At 36.7% G+C, this 14,890-nt stretch overlaps 3 protein-coding genes across 3 annotated transcripts; all 3 read right to left on the reverse strand.

Annotated features, from left to right (window-relative positions):
• Positions 1-687: 687 nt before the first annotated feature.
• Positions 688-2,929, reverse strand: LOC129796813 (SET and MYND domain-containing protein 4-like). The gene is made up of 2 exons (XM_055838909.1): positions 2,763-2,929; positions 688-2,698 (listed from the first exon to the last, which is right to left on the reverse strand). Coding segments are annotated over exons 1-2 (1,779 nt in total). The 5' UTR covers positions 2,765-2,929; the 3' UTR covers positions 688-921.
• Positions 2,930-3,271: 342 nt separating this feature from the next.
• Positions 3,272-5,071, reverse strand: LOC129786895 (gustatory and odorant receptor 22-like). Its single transcript, XM_055822148.1, has 3 exons — positions 4,100-5,071; positions 3,722-4,023; positions 3,272-3,640 (listed from the first exon to the last, which is right to left on the reverse strand). The coding sequence occupies exons 1-3, from the start codon at positions 5,040-5,042 to the stop codon at positions 3,530-3,532; spliced, it is 1,356 nt and encodes a 451-aa protein (XP_055678123.1). The 5' UTR covers positions 5,043-5,071; the 3' UTR covers positions 3,272-3,529.
• A 55-nt stretch (positions 5,072-5,126) lies between these two features.
• LOC129786836 (putative hydroxypyruvate isomerase) lies at positions 5,127-6,432 on the reverse strand. The gene is made up of 4 exons (XM_055822081.1): positions 6,026-6,432; positions 5,821-5,950; positions 5,581-5,753; positions 5,127-5,515 (listed from the first exon to the last, which is right to left on the reverse strand). Exons 1-4 carry the CDS (start codon positions 6,213-6,215, stop codon positions 5,208-5,210), a joined length of 801 nt encoding a protein of 266 aa, XP_055678056.1. The 5' UTR covers positions 6,216-6,432; the 3' UTR covers positions 5,127-5,207.
• Between the last annotated feature and the right edge of the window lie 8,458 nt (positions 6,433-14,890).

Below are 14,890 nucleotides of genomic sequence, written 5' to 3' on the forward strand. Positions count from 1 at the left end.
AAAAACTTGTGAACAGAAGTCACATTTTTCCACTTTTCTCAGCCCCAGAGTGGAAATTCAAAATTCTGGTACATCAAAATCTGCATTGGTATTTCCTCTTTCATTTGCTTTTTACCCCATCAAAATCCATCCGGTAGATCCTGAGAAAAACCTACCTTTGTGTTTTGAGGAAAATCACAAGATGGCGTCGCATCTAAGATGGCGGAAAGTGATTTTCTTACTCTTCAATAATTAGGCTTCAAATGTAACCAATATTGAAAAACCAAGTTTAAGAAAAACCCCAAGAAAAATAAAAATATTTAATTTCATCAGCTCTCAAAAGAGACCCCCCTTAAGAGAAACCTTTTAGGTGTTATTTTTAAGAAAATTCTGGCTCCTTTGGCTTTGGAAAAGGGGCTAAAAATCGGCTTTTCTCTTAAGTTTTTTCCTTGGGATCACTTGATGAGTTCAGTAGCATAAATTGCCCAATGCAAATGTTACAGGAGAAATCTCTTAAAATTAAGATAATTGATTCTACACAAATTCTATAAAGACTGTCCTATTATGAACGTACTGCGGAGCCTCACTGTACATTTTTTTAAATCCCAAATGGTGGTAAAAGAATTATTTCTTCTATAGAAAATATAGAGGGAGAATGGAGCTTGTTGTTTGATAAATCAGCAGATTACGGCATTATAAACTCACAGATTGATAAATTTTGCAAGTTAAGCTTTATTTCATATTCAACACACTCAACAGAGAAATCATACAGAAGATATTTTATTCATATCTTGATTAATGCTACAAAATTGCTGAAAGTTCGTTATAATTCAATAAATTCAGTAGATTTTTTTCAATCTCAAAAAAATTCATAAAGTTTGTAAGGAAAAAAAAAGGATAAATTGAATGATTTATAGGAAAATAAAAGTCATCAACTGATCTTTAAAAGAAGTCCAGGGCGTTTTTCTGTTGGATTTCCAGAGTAACATTCTGACAGAGGATGTTGAGGCATACTCTGAATTTTTCTTCTGCATCACAAACTGGATGATATCCTCCGAAGAACTCACTACACAATCGAAGGTATGCAACTGCGCTGTTGAATCCCTCCTTTGCGTTTGCAAATGTGCATTTATCTGGTTGCACAGGTACCTCAAGGTGCCCAATTCCTATTGGAAGCTTAGCAAAGTTTTGCGGATGGGCGCAAAGAGGACATCTGCAGATGAAATTATATTTTTCCAGAAGCTTAATCCGTCGGGCTGATATATCATCTTCCACTGCGTGGTGGCAAGGCTCGTAGCAGGTGAAGATTTGTTCTCCAGCTTTGATGTTTTTGACGGTGATTATCCCAGTTGCACTTCTGATTGACACACGAAGAACATTGGGGCAGCATGAGTGATTGAGGAGACTGTAAAATCCTCCATATGCCATTGCATATTCATGGTAAAAGTATACAGAGCCACTTTCTCTGTTGACGAAGTTCTCAACAGTATACTGATAGTATGCATTGGATGAAATGCGAAGATGGTGGTAAAGAAGATTCTTCAGAAGATCTTCCCCTTTGCGGGTGGTCAGGAAGCGCTGGCTGAACACTGTGCAGTATTCTTTCAAGAGGTAAAACATCAACGACGCATGGAAGCACAATATGAACATCTCAAAGTCAGCTCTCTCACTCCCATTTGTGATCATGTTGTGGATAGGTGTGTAGCGCTCTTCCGGTGTGAGATCCTTAGTCCAGTCGAAGCTGAAGAAATTTTTCTGCTCCTTTTCAATTTCCACGAGTCTCTGGGCCATTGTTTCAACGTCTGAGAATGCCAAGAAAGCACGAATGACCGTACGGAAGACGAGCAGATGCACATGGGTGAAGACTCTGAACAGAGTTCCACTAATTGGGCATTCAACGGCATGAAACTCCTCAAAAGCCCTATCCTTGCAACTTTGGGAGCAGAACATTGTGTGAGGACACTTCTCGCAAGGAATTAGAATGTCGGGGACTAGCTCAAAGCATGTGGCGCATCTCTTGTATCTATCCTTATCAATGAGGGTCTTGCAGTAAGGTTCCTCAATGGCAATAAATGTCCCAGCGGGGATGTCTTCCTCAGTCACCACGTGTCTGCCGAAACCCATATTTTCACGCAATACAAGGGATCTGGCCACGAAGGGGATCTCCTCCTTCACAGGCACCATAATTTCAGGAACAAAAATTTCCCTTATCTTGGGCCTCTTCCTTAGTTCTTCATTACAACTTGCTTCCCTAACAATCAGTTTCCCCTTCAAGCGCTCCGGATAGCCGAACTCCCGTGCCAAGCGGATACTCTCAATGCACTCCTGGTACATTTTCATCTCAAAGAAAGCAGCTGAACGATTACCAATGGCAATGCTGATATACTCATTGGACACAGCATAGCAGGCGCTTCGGTTGTACGCAACAACAGCCTCAACGTATTTGGCGTTTTTGAAGAATTTATTTCCTTCTTGGCGAATTATCATGGCTTTCATGTCGCTTTTCTTATCATGATGTCTTATATTGTCCGGAAGGACACCCAGCTTATCCATCAACTTATAGACACAGTCTATTTTCTCACTATTTGGCCGTCCCTTCTCACACAACTCCTTGAGCTTGAAATAAACCTCATCGGGCGCTTTGATTTTCACGAGGGCAGAGAGAATTTTGCCAGAAATTTCTTCTGGCTCATCCTTCGACATCTTCGGCATATTGAACCTATGCGTGGAGATTTTTACATAAAAAGAGATCTTGAGAAATTGAAAAATGATCGAGGTCTTACATTTTCGGGGCTAATTTCCAATTTCTTTTAGTTTTTCCAAATGATCACGTGGTGTTGCGGCCTCCCTCTTGGAATTGTTTCGCTGAACTGAGGCCAAGAATTTCCTGAGTACGAAGAAATTTTATCTTTTGCGCGCTTACTTTGTGAAAAAAAAAATCTTTGCAAGCATTTTGACATTCAATGCTCTCATGCCTTTTCGCGCCTCGTTGAAATTTTATTACATTGTCGCCCTTTTTGAATTTTTGATTAATTTGATTTGAAAAATAACTGACAGTTCTTTTGTGAAAAAAATTGCATAAAATATGCTGAAGAGAGATTTTTGAAAAAAAGTCCTTTCTCTGAGCATAATATTGAGCTTTTAGCCCCTTGACTATATTGTGAACGTTGATAGATAATTAAAGGATTTTGCAGAGTTCGTGTGAAACAAGCCAGTTGTTGAACTAGATAGTGGCACAGGGTGCTTTGGATTCCCCTTGAAAAATAATTTATCCATTTATCTTGTGCATGAATCTCTGTAAACTATATCAATCAATTTATTTTATTTTTTTGTTCTTAATTGCATGAAGCTCTAAATATCGATAAAAGTGATTGTACATTGATACTATATAATATTGTCCCTCAAAGTGAAATAAATTCCATGTTTAGTGGTGTGTGGGATAAACAAGTTATATAGAATACATATTTTATGCAACACGCGTGTGCTGGCAACGGCGTCGTTCACTGACTCCACAGCAAGTAGAGTGAGGGTGGGTGGTAGCTTAGGGTGGTTAATGAGCGATGACTTTGCCACTGGCCACGGAGGCGAAAGCCGCTTGCTGTATGAGGGATATTTTAAATTGCAGCAGAACAAGCAGGTAGATGGCTATCGTAGCGATGGACTGAAAGCAATACGCGATACGGTGTTAATAAATCAATTGATATTGAAGCAGATATAGGACGCAACATTTGCGCGCACTCACCGAAGTCAAGAGCTCACGGTTGACATTGGCATACCCTTTGAGGCTCACCACGGCGGGATTCATTTCAATGGCCTGAATGAATAAATCAATCTCACGCTGAGTGGGTTGGTCCACGTTCAACAAATTAATTTCCAATAAGGTATCCTGAACACCTTGAGCCACTTGCAGGGTGGATTTGTGTGAGCAATCGGCAAAGATGAAGAGCAGCGCAGAGCAATATGTTGCATCAACAATTAATCCGAATTCCTTGAAGGAGAAATTGAAGCCGTGATCTAGAACTTCTGAAAGAGCGCCGTAGATTGCTGAAAAATACAAGAAAATTATCCATTTTCTTGAACAAATATTTAGCCAAAAAAAAAGTTTGAAGGGAAATCTCACCAATAGTTATGTTGACAAACATAAAGAGGCAATACGTGGAGTAGGTCCTAGCATAGGCATTGCCCAGTGTTTGAAGTAATTCACTGAGATTGAGCCACAAGAAGCGATAGGTTGAGATAAGATTTGAATTGCATTCAATACGAACATCTCGATGGAAGCACTTTGCAAGGCTACTTGAAGCTTCCAAAATTCCCCTGCAGTTGATGTACCACAGAGCACAATTCATATTGATCATGGTAACAATGTGATAATACGCAGAGGTGTGCCACAGAGCAAATCCCTCCATGAGGGCGCTCAGAGAAAGCAAGAAAACAATTGCAAGGAGAAGACATCCAATCGATATGATCACAATGAGCATCTTGAGGCGGGGAAATTGCAAATTCTCTCCTGTTACACGGTAGTAACGTAGCTGGAATGTTCCCCACATTGTCTTGTACACAGCAACATGCTTTGCAACACCCCATCCCACGAAAGGAATCCAAAAGTGTGGCACGAGGAAGATTACAAAGATAATGGCGTAGATGTAATCATCGAATTTCTTTGTTGTCTGGAGGATTTGAATGCGTTCATAGCCAACAACGAGCACGATAACCGTGGTGACAATGTAGAAGAAGATTGCATAGAAGGTGGCTGTACTTGTCCAGCTGAATGTGATCCTTCCGGGTTGTGATCGGGTAATTGGCATGACTGCCATGACACGAAAGAGCACAAGGAGGAGTTTGTGATCACGATAGAATTGATCGTGAATCTCCACGGTGTCCCCATTGGCGGAGTTGAGTTGTGCACGACTAGCACGATCCTTCTCGCGCTGCAGCAGCACCGGATCCACAGTGGCTGTTAACTTCTGCCCCTTCTGCGAAATATCCCATACCCTGTTCATGTCGCCATGAAGCAGGGAATTACTGAGAGCTTGCTCAATGTCTGATTCACGAATACGAAACATCTTGTCACCTGCACGAAATCTCAAGGAATAAACCCACCAAGAACCTCCTGAAGGGGGTATTTAAAGGGAAGAAGAAAATTCATATTTAAGAATATTTGCACATTCTTTATTCAAAGCTGCCATTAGTTTGAATTATACATCACTTATATGCCTCTTATTCTCTTCTTAGAATGCCAAGCCAAAATCTTTAATCCATCCAAGCCCGTCGGTGGTGAAGGTTTTCGGGTGATATTCACAACCAACCCAGTCGTTGTAGCCCTCCTTGGTTAACATCTCAAAGACATAGCGATAGTCAATCTCTCCTGGAGTATCAGGCTCATTGCGATGGGGCACTTGGGCTATTTGAACGTGTCCAATGTAAGGTAAGAGATCCTTCACGGAATGCGTGAGGTTGCCTTTGATGTGTTGCAAATGGAAGAAGTCCAGCTGAAGCCGAAGATTTGGATTGTTTACCTCATTCAGTACCTCCAAAGCTGTAGGAATTTTTTCGTTAATTTAAAACTCAATCAATTCAAGAAATAATTTACTAATTATTTACCTTTCTCGTAGGAATTCAAATAATATCCAGGAACAGCGTAGCGATTTATTGGTTCAATAAGACCCACAATTCCCTCCTTTTCCAGAAAATTTGCGGCATATTTTAGATTTTCAACATAAGCCCTGTGATTGTCCTCCGTGGCTTCTTGCACCTTTCCCGCCATTATGTGAATCCTATATGTATAGAAAAATAATTTCATTAGAAAATCTTCATCTTAAAAAAAAATATTCTAAAGCTTACTTCTTGCACTCGAGAGCTTTTGCATATTCAACAGTAGCTTGGAGATCTGTGCGAAAAGCTTCCTGGTAGTTGGGTCCTTTGTCATCCCCGTACAGTGCAGCAACACCAAATTCCCCACCAGCAACGGTTCCTGCGAAAGAAAACACAAATTCGGTACGTTATAGCATTCAAAAGTGTTCCGATGGAGGGGATCGCATGCGCACACCTGTTCGGATGTTTATCAGCACCTGAGTGAGGGATTGTTTGGCTGTCACAAGTTCTTCAATACTGAATCCCTTTGGGAAGGCACTCTCAACACCTCGGAATCCCGCCAGTCGTGCCTGCCCATACCTCTCAAGCAAACTTCCACTTTCAGTGAACATAAATGAGAGATTGGCACAGAATTTCAGGGCCATTTTCACACAAAAAAAACGCGTTTTTCACAGACAAGTTAAATGCGAGGAAAACACCCCAAATGGCACTGAATCCACAAATTAACTTAAAATCACTGAGAGATAGCTCCTTATCATGGGTGCTAGTACTCTGTTTGCTCCCACCGAACTGCCTTATCTGCCCGTCTAATCACTCTCTAATTGGAAATTGAGACTGAATTGGTATGAGCTATATTTATGTGTGTTGTTAATGCAACCTGAAGGCCGGCAATCTCTCCATAGCGATGCTGAATTGAGAAAAAGAATTTTCCCCGCCTAATGGTATACATTCAGAGCTCAACGGCATGAATATTTGAATTTGAAAGAATTAAGAGAAATGATCAGCAAATTAATTTGTTTGATAAGTAGAATGAATTATTTTGATCAGTATAGAAAATTTATTTTGAGAGAAAATTTTTCTTGTTTGTTGAAAATTTAATTTATGTATTCAAGCTGATAAAAATCAAATTTAATAATAATTATAAAATTGTAAATAAATAAAGTATTTTTGTGATCAAAAGGTTTTTTTTTTCAAATAAATATTAATAAGTAGTTGATTAATTTTTACATTTAGACTTTGGCTTTCTTGCTGATTTAGGGCGTATATTTCTGGATTCTTTCTCACTCAATTAATTCCTCATAGACACAACATTTAATTGAGGTTCTGACTAAAAAGGTCAAATCTCTTCTAATTTAATTCATTCCATTATGTAGAGAATCCCATTTTGGCTGCACATCACACTCAAATGGACCAAAAACAGCCACTGAATTCTTCAAAGGTCATTCGCGGCCCAAGTTCAGGAAGTTGGCAATTTTAGTCTTATTTAAAATCCATTAGAGGGAAATTCATTCTCAATGTTCTCCCATCTTTGCAGCCTATTTTAACTTGCCCTCTTCGTGCGTTCAGACACCACGAAAAGACGACTAAACGTTCCACATTTTGGCGCATCTTTTGCCATATTGTTGGTTGCTTCAAAGACAAAACTGGAGTGAACCACGAGAGGCGCATTTTATGCGAAGAATTTGAAATGGAACACAGCTGCAGTATTTTTAAAGGAATGGAGTTGTGCAATTTGTGCAAGATTTTGCAAATTTTGGCCCATAAAATGTGGCGAATTGGTGTCTTGCGGAGACAAAAATCACACTCGTCACACTAATTTCGGTGTGGCACCAATTAAGAGACAAGAAAGAAAATTATTTTTTGTCGTTTAAACGTGATTTACAGACATTAAATTAATTTCACATGTAAGTTTTTACTCGATTTTCTTCTCACAAAGTGAATGAATTGTTAACCCTTTGCAGTCTCTAGCTAGAGGAGGAATGAATGAAAAATCTCAAAATGAATAATCTCCTTTAAACAATAATTTAGTATTAACTCCCATCTCACTGAAAGAATGTTAAGAAAGTTAAGAATCGAAAAAAGAATTATGTTTTCCAGTAAAATTCGTATCAGCCAATCTTTTGAAGCATTCATTTCCTTCAAAATGCCTTGTCAAAACGACCAATCAGTCACATAATCGAACGTGCGGTATGATAAAAATATTTATTAAAAAAAATCGTATATTTGCACACTCCGAATCGCAACATTGAGCCACTCTACGCGATATGGTGTACGCGAGAGCAAATAAGCATTTCATTGAGGAGACAAGAAAAACCCCGCACTCGTGCCTCGTGGTTTCATTCACTTGAATTAATTGCAGCGTGAAGTTCATTAAGGAGTTTATAAATTTATCCTAACACAAATCGCTCTTAGAATGCAAAAAAGGGGGGAGAATGAAATGCAGGAATGACGACGTACATGATGGACATTTTCCATCACCCATAATGAGTGAATTAAATGAATGTCTCCCATGTTAATGCGATGGGATCTACTACAAGATGTTATTAATAATTTTAAGTAGAAGAAAAATGAGTTTTAAGAAATGAAATAAATTCTACGTAAGAGAATGGCCTAGAAATTGGTGAAAAAGACTCCGGAAAATACTTTGGAACTAAAATAAGATCATGCTTTAAATATTTTCGCAACTTTTCCAATGCAAAACAATTCTAAAATCATTGAAAATTGCATAAATTTTCACATTAGTTTACAAAGAAAATTCACAGAAAGGCACGTTTGAGAAAAACAAATTTTCCACGGAAGGAAAAATTAGCTGCAGAGGGAAAGTCAAAACTAAAATGGTTTGCGGCAACATTTTATTCGCGGAACGGAATGAATGCGAAATGAAGGAGCCAAGAAAAAGCGCAAAACGGAAGATCGGGGAAGGCAAAGTGAATTGTTCTAAACATAAATTGAATCCAAGAATAGAAAAGAAAATTTTATCCATCCATCTGCAATCTAAAGTGGTAAGAAAAAGAGTTTGCTCATTTGGTGTTTGAAAACGTCGTGCACATGCCGGGAGACTTGAGGAGATATTAATGCGCGAATTTTTTTTAAGTCAAAAGATTGCTTGCCAAATTTAATATACATAGGGGAGACCGGGGTAAAAATAGTCAATTTGCATAAATCCTTATCTGCAGGATTCCCCAAGGGCAAGAAAATTTCCTCGATAGGTCATTCTTATAGGAAATTTCCTGGCCTACAACTTTGTCTCAGACCACTTTTCTCTATCTCCACGGAAAATATGAGTTTTCGAGCTTTTCCTAAACCCTTCCGCTTCTGACTTTTTTTAGACGCGGCGGGTAAATATAGTCACCAGTTGGCTAAATAAAGTCGGTCGAATTTTCCGACATTTCCAATGATTTTCCACCTGAGAGATTGATAGTAGTTGATAGCTAAACTTCTCACCTTTTGATTCGCGACAAGGAATTTCACTTTTATACGCACTAAAACAGAGAATTTTGCGATTTTCTCAAACACGCCATTTTGCAACAAATGAATAGAAAATATGCCAAAAATTTCGATCTCCCATATGATTTACATGGGATGACTAGATCTACCCCAAGGGGTATGTTTTGATTCAAAAAATTGTAGAGAAAAATCATTAAAAGTTATTGAAGAATACACCTTGGCAACATTTTCTGCACTAATCCAGCTAGTGAGAAAAATTATCAGATGGGAAAACTGCTGAGGGAAATGTTCGGAAAACGCGTTTTTCTCAATACGCAAAAGTTTGGGAAATGGGCCAAAAATCTATTTTCATTTTTAACTCCTAAAGTACTGATCGCATAACCTCCAAATTACTGTCAAAAATTATAGGTTGGTAGGGCTTTCCACCAGAATTTTTTCCGATTTTTCCGATTAATAACTTCGGAGAAATTGGCATTTGAAAATTCGAAAATGACTATTTTTACCCCGGTCTCCCCTATATAAAATCCGGTGTGATATCCGCTGACCGGATATGAAATATTTTCAGATGATTTCACCAGCTAATTTCTGCATCTACTTTTGCCAAATTAAAAGCACGTTTGATTTATTAAACTTTCTGCGGCAAATTATGCAAAAATCATGCTGATCTCAATGTTTTCTTTTTGGGTTTTCTTTGGCAAAAACATTTGCGCTGTGAAAAAAAATTGCTGAAAAAATCTTGTTCTTTTTACTTTCATCCAGTGCTAATTTATGGCTTTTTAATTAGCCCCATTAAGATAGAGTTCTTTATCATCTATACAATAGGAGAATGCTTTTATTTAAAATACGCCGTCTCTTGGGATCTCGTGTTGGGACCTTTGACACCGCAAGACACTAATAAATTATTATGTGTGGAGAACAAATCACAACTCCAGACGAAACAGAAGATTTTTTTCTTGTTGTAGTTGAAAGCGCCTCTTCCTCCTCAAAGTCACAAGCAAATACATAAGACGGAGGGGAAAAGGCAAAATGGAAGATTATTTGTCAAGCTAGAAAGGTTCTTTGTCTATTAAATTGCAAAATGATTAATAATTAATCTATCGTGCGCATTAGAGTTTCTAAAAGGCTCCTCTATGGCATCTCATCGGGGGCTGCGGAGTTAGAAATTGCACGAATGCCTGCCTCTAAATGGGATGCCGTCGTGCACTTCTAATTCCAGTCACATCGGAAGTGTCGATAGTTGCTATATATAGAGGCACACAAGAGATATATAATATACTAGAAGAGAGAGAAAAAAATGAGGAACGCACACTCGTTTGTGCAAAAGGTGGCAACAGATGCAGAATTTTAATTTTTGCACATTGATTGCAAATAAAACTCATCAACTCTCTCTCCGTATAGCATAATAAAACTCCATACAACACGTGTTTGCGGAAAAAAAGTCTTAATAATTCATATATATTCTTAAGGAATTATTTATGTACAATGTGCCACGCTTAAGTACAATCTTACCGTATTTTTATAAATTCATAATATTTAATTGAACTTGCCAGCTAAATGTCCGTTTGTTTTCTCTCTTCTTCTGAATTTAAAAACTTATCATTGTCTTCACCAGGAACCCCCTTCCCCCAGATATATTGTGCTTTTAGGAATATAAGATTTTTTCAATGTTTCCCCTTAATTTATTTAATGTCTTAGTTACCTTCTTAAAGAAAAGGAAAATTATATAATTTCTTAATCTTTTATTTAAAAAAATATTTTTGAAATGAAAAGTTCCCGAATGCTTTCATAATAGGGTTAATTTTGTGGATCCAAAATATTTTTTTAAAAAAAAAAGCTTTAAAAAAATATAACTTGAATACAAAAGGAAATGTTTTATTTTTTATTGACTTGTTTGTTTATTAGGAGATTTAGTCAAACAACTATCGAAATTCAATGAATGTCAATGTTTTTTAAATCTATTCTTAAATCTCTAAAATAGTCAATTTTATTGCGATTTGCTTTTTAGAAAATCATAAAGAATCAATGATTTTGTCTCATGTTTCTCATTTTAACTATTTACGTCTTCTTATGAGATCTTTCAATGCAATAAATGGAACAGAGAAGTAAATCGGTCACCACAATGTAGTAAATATGAATAGGAATTCATTGATTAAAATGTAGTAAAATTTTTATCTTTAATCGATGCCATACACATCCACTTGCCTATTCCTTTCATCTTCTCCTCTCTAAAATCCTATAAACTGATTTTATGGGAATATTAAATAGAGACCGAGGCATTCGGATAGGAGACACAAGAGATATCCTGCCGTTGCGGCTTTTTTTAATGTGGATTAATGATGTGATTTTATACGCGCTATTCGTAAAAGAATTCTTTTTTCTTCATCACCCTCACCTTGTGAGAATTCTTTTGTTCCTTTCGGCCCTTCAATGTAAGACTTCCGTAAGATTTAGGGGTCAATCTATCGGGGATTGATTAGAAAATTTATTAGGCCTAAATTACAGACAAAATTGTATTCAACTGCAGGTCACCTTTAACACTTTTATGACCCATTAAATGGTGCTTCTTTTTATTGTCATCTTTTACTTAATATAGTACAAAATGTCGTAGAACGGAGATTTATTTTCTCCTTTTTTTACTGAAGAACCCACCGCACTCCAAAAAGGTAGTGGCGGGGTAATTAAATAATAACATCTCCATACATAGGAGTGTTGAAGAATAAAAAAATTGAATGGCAAAGAAATGCTTTCTGTAAGATTTAAATAAAAAATATTTTATGATCAACGAAGAAAATTTAGTGGGAGCTCTTCATAAAGAGGAGAAAATTAATCTCCGTTCTACGACATTTTGTACTATATTAAGTAAAAGATGACAATAAAAAGAAGCACCATTTAATGGGTCAATCTATCGGGGATTGATTAGAAAATTTATTAGGCCTAAATTACAGACAAAATTGTATTCAACTGCAGGTCACCTTTAACACTTTTATGACCCATTAAATGGTGCTTCTTTTTATTGTCATCTTTTACTTAATATAGTACAAAATGTCGTAGAACGGAGATTTATTTTCTCCTTTTTTTACTGAAGAACCCACCGCACTCCAAAAAGGTAGTGGCGGGGTAATTAAATAATAACATCTCCATACATAGGAGTGTTGAAGAATAAAAAAATTGAATGGCAAAGAAATGCTTTCTGTAAGATTTAAATAAAAAATATTTTATGATCAACGAAGAAAATTTAGTGGGAGCTCTTCATAAAGAGGAGAAAATTTGGGACGAGAAATTTATTTTATTGTGTACGATGGTGTTGTAAGAAATCATGTTTTCGCCCATCAAATAGAGCCATTTAAATGGAAATGAATTGCATTTAAACCTTTTGAGATTGTCAAAGGTGATTAAAAAGAGCTAAACACCAACGCTCAGCATGACTAATGTACCTTTTACTCATGTATATAGCATAGAATAATATAGACGGTGTGTTATGCTCCAAAAAAACCGTTCGTTTTTACTATCTTTTGGGTAAATTGGACACGCGGAAACTCTTTATCTAAAACTCATCGTTGCACTTTCAGTTTGTGGACAAAATGCTGTGAATATTAAAAAGATAAAGTGTTTGAATAATTTACGAGGTTGTTCTTATCTCACAGACATTTTATAGCATTGTCGCATTGTCTAATTGCAATCATTTTAAACTTCTCAAGAAAGTCGTTACTCACGGCACGAATTTATCAGAGAATGTTCAAAGGAGCCCATGCGCTTAATATGGACGAAGTACCTAATTGAAGGAAACGCAGAAAACAATTTTAACCCACCCAGTCTTGTAGGGAATCAAAAAAGGATAAAGAATCGCCAAAAATATTCACCATTTTCCACTGGGGTCACAACGAAAAAAGGCAATAAAGTTTTGTAAAAATTCAAAAAAATTGACCGCCATTCGCCATTTTGTTCATTTCAATGCATGAAGCATATGTTTCAATGCTTCGTCAATATGAGCTTGTCGATAACAGTTTGACATTTCATTTATTTCATTTTTTTTGGGAAATAAAAAAAATTGCGTATTTTTTTAGTTTAATTATCGTGGTAAATGTGTTTTACGTATTGTTCAAGAGTCATTTTTATATCTGAATACCTGAAAGATGAATTCCCGCACAGCTTGTGACCGTCTCAGCGAGCACATCATTGGTCGTGGAAAAGGTCTTGGGAAAGGTGGTGCCAAGAAACATCGTAAGGTTTTGCGTGACATCATCCAGGGAATCACAAAACCAGCAATCCATCGTCTTGTCCGTCGTGGTGGTGTGAAACGCAAAGGATTCCAGCGCAGAGGATCTTTCAATTCGTGAAAAAGTCATCTTCAAGACGAAACACGTAACACACATTTACCACGATAATTAAACTAAAAAATACGCAATTTTTTTATTTTTTCCCAAAAAAAAATGAATGAAATGTCAAACTCTCATAGACAAGCTCATGACGAAGCATTGAAACATATGCTTCATGCATTGAAATGAACAAAATGGCGAATGGCGGCTAATTTTTTTGAATTTTTACAAAACTTTATTGCCTTTTTTCGTTGTGACCCCAGTCGATACTGGTGAATATTTTTGGTGATTATTTATCTTTTTTTGATTCCCTACAAGACTGGGTAGGTTAAAATTGTTTTCTGCGTTTCCTTCAATTAGGTACTTCGCCCTTGTATTGTGCATGACATCCTTTCAATTTAAGAATAATTGTCTGCAGTATCTCTATAATTATAAAGTCCCAATAAACCTTTTTTTTGGTCTTCTTGAAATATTATCACGTCTCGATGATTCCCGATATTGAGTTTAAAGAAAAAAAAAGTACTCAAGTGTGTGTTCTGTTAGTCGTTGAATGGACATTATTTAATTGAAATTCTTGTAAGTTAGAGGAACAAAAAAGAGTGGACACACCGAGTCCGAAGGAATTGGAGGGAAAAATGAGCAAAAGGGAGCGGCTTGATCAATTGAAACACGAACTGCGCGATCCAACAATTGAATTCCAATCGTTCGGTCGCTCAGCGTTGCGGATGGAACAGACCAATTACCGCATTGAAGGAACTCCGTGAAATTGACAAAGTGTGAATAGATGCAATTTAGTGGTTGCGAAGATGGATGAATTGGAGCCGCTAACAAGAGAAAGGAATTTTATTTTGTATTTTCTTAATACCAAATCGCCATATAAAGTTTAGCCATGTACCGCGGAATGCCACTTCCTCCCTGAATTAAAGGTTAAATGAATGAACATCAATTAATTTTTTTTTTATTAAAACGTAATTTGACGAAAAATAAATACGAGAGGAAAGGAAGATTTCCCTTTAACTTCATTACGCATTCAATGCACATACCACGTGGATCTTCTCAGGATCCTTCTTTGACTCTAAAAAGATTTTTTTTATTCTACATGTTAACACTCCTTTTCCACACCGTCAACAACAAATTTGTTTGATGTTTCTCTCGTTCTCCATTTAAATTTGACTAAAAAAAATGCTGAAGAATTAAATTTTTCATTCGATCAACAATAAAAAAAAGTTGCGACATCACCAAAATATTAAATAACTTCGTCTTCCGGTTTAAGATTTTACAAAGAAATCTTCCTTCCCACAAAGTTGTCTCTGTCACGGAAATTCACATCCAATATTACAAAATCACGTTGGATTTTCTTTTAAAATCAACAATTTAGTTTTAACTAGAAAAAGAAGATTTGTGGGAAAAACGGATAAATCTTGTTTTTCTTCCTGATAATCATTCTTCTGATTCTGTGTATATAATGATGAAGAAAAATTGTGATAGAATATGAAAGGAGAAAAAGTGCAGAAACAGGAAATATATTTCCGTTGAATATCACATAAAATTTTCAT

The sequence above is a fragment of the Lutzomyia longipalpis genome, chromosome 1, assembly GCF_024334085.1.
Source record: "Lutzomyia longipalpis isolate SR_M1_2022 chromosome 1, ASM2433408v1".
NCBI lineage: Eukaryota > Metazoa > Arthropoda > Insecta > Diptera > Psychodidae > Lutzomyia > Lutzomyia longipalpis.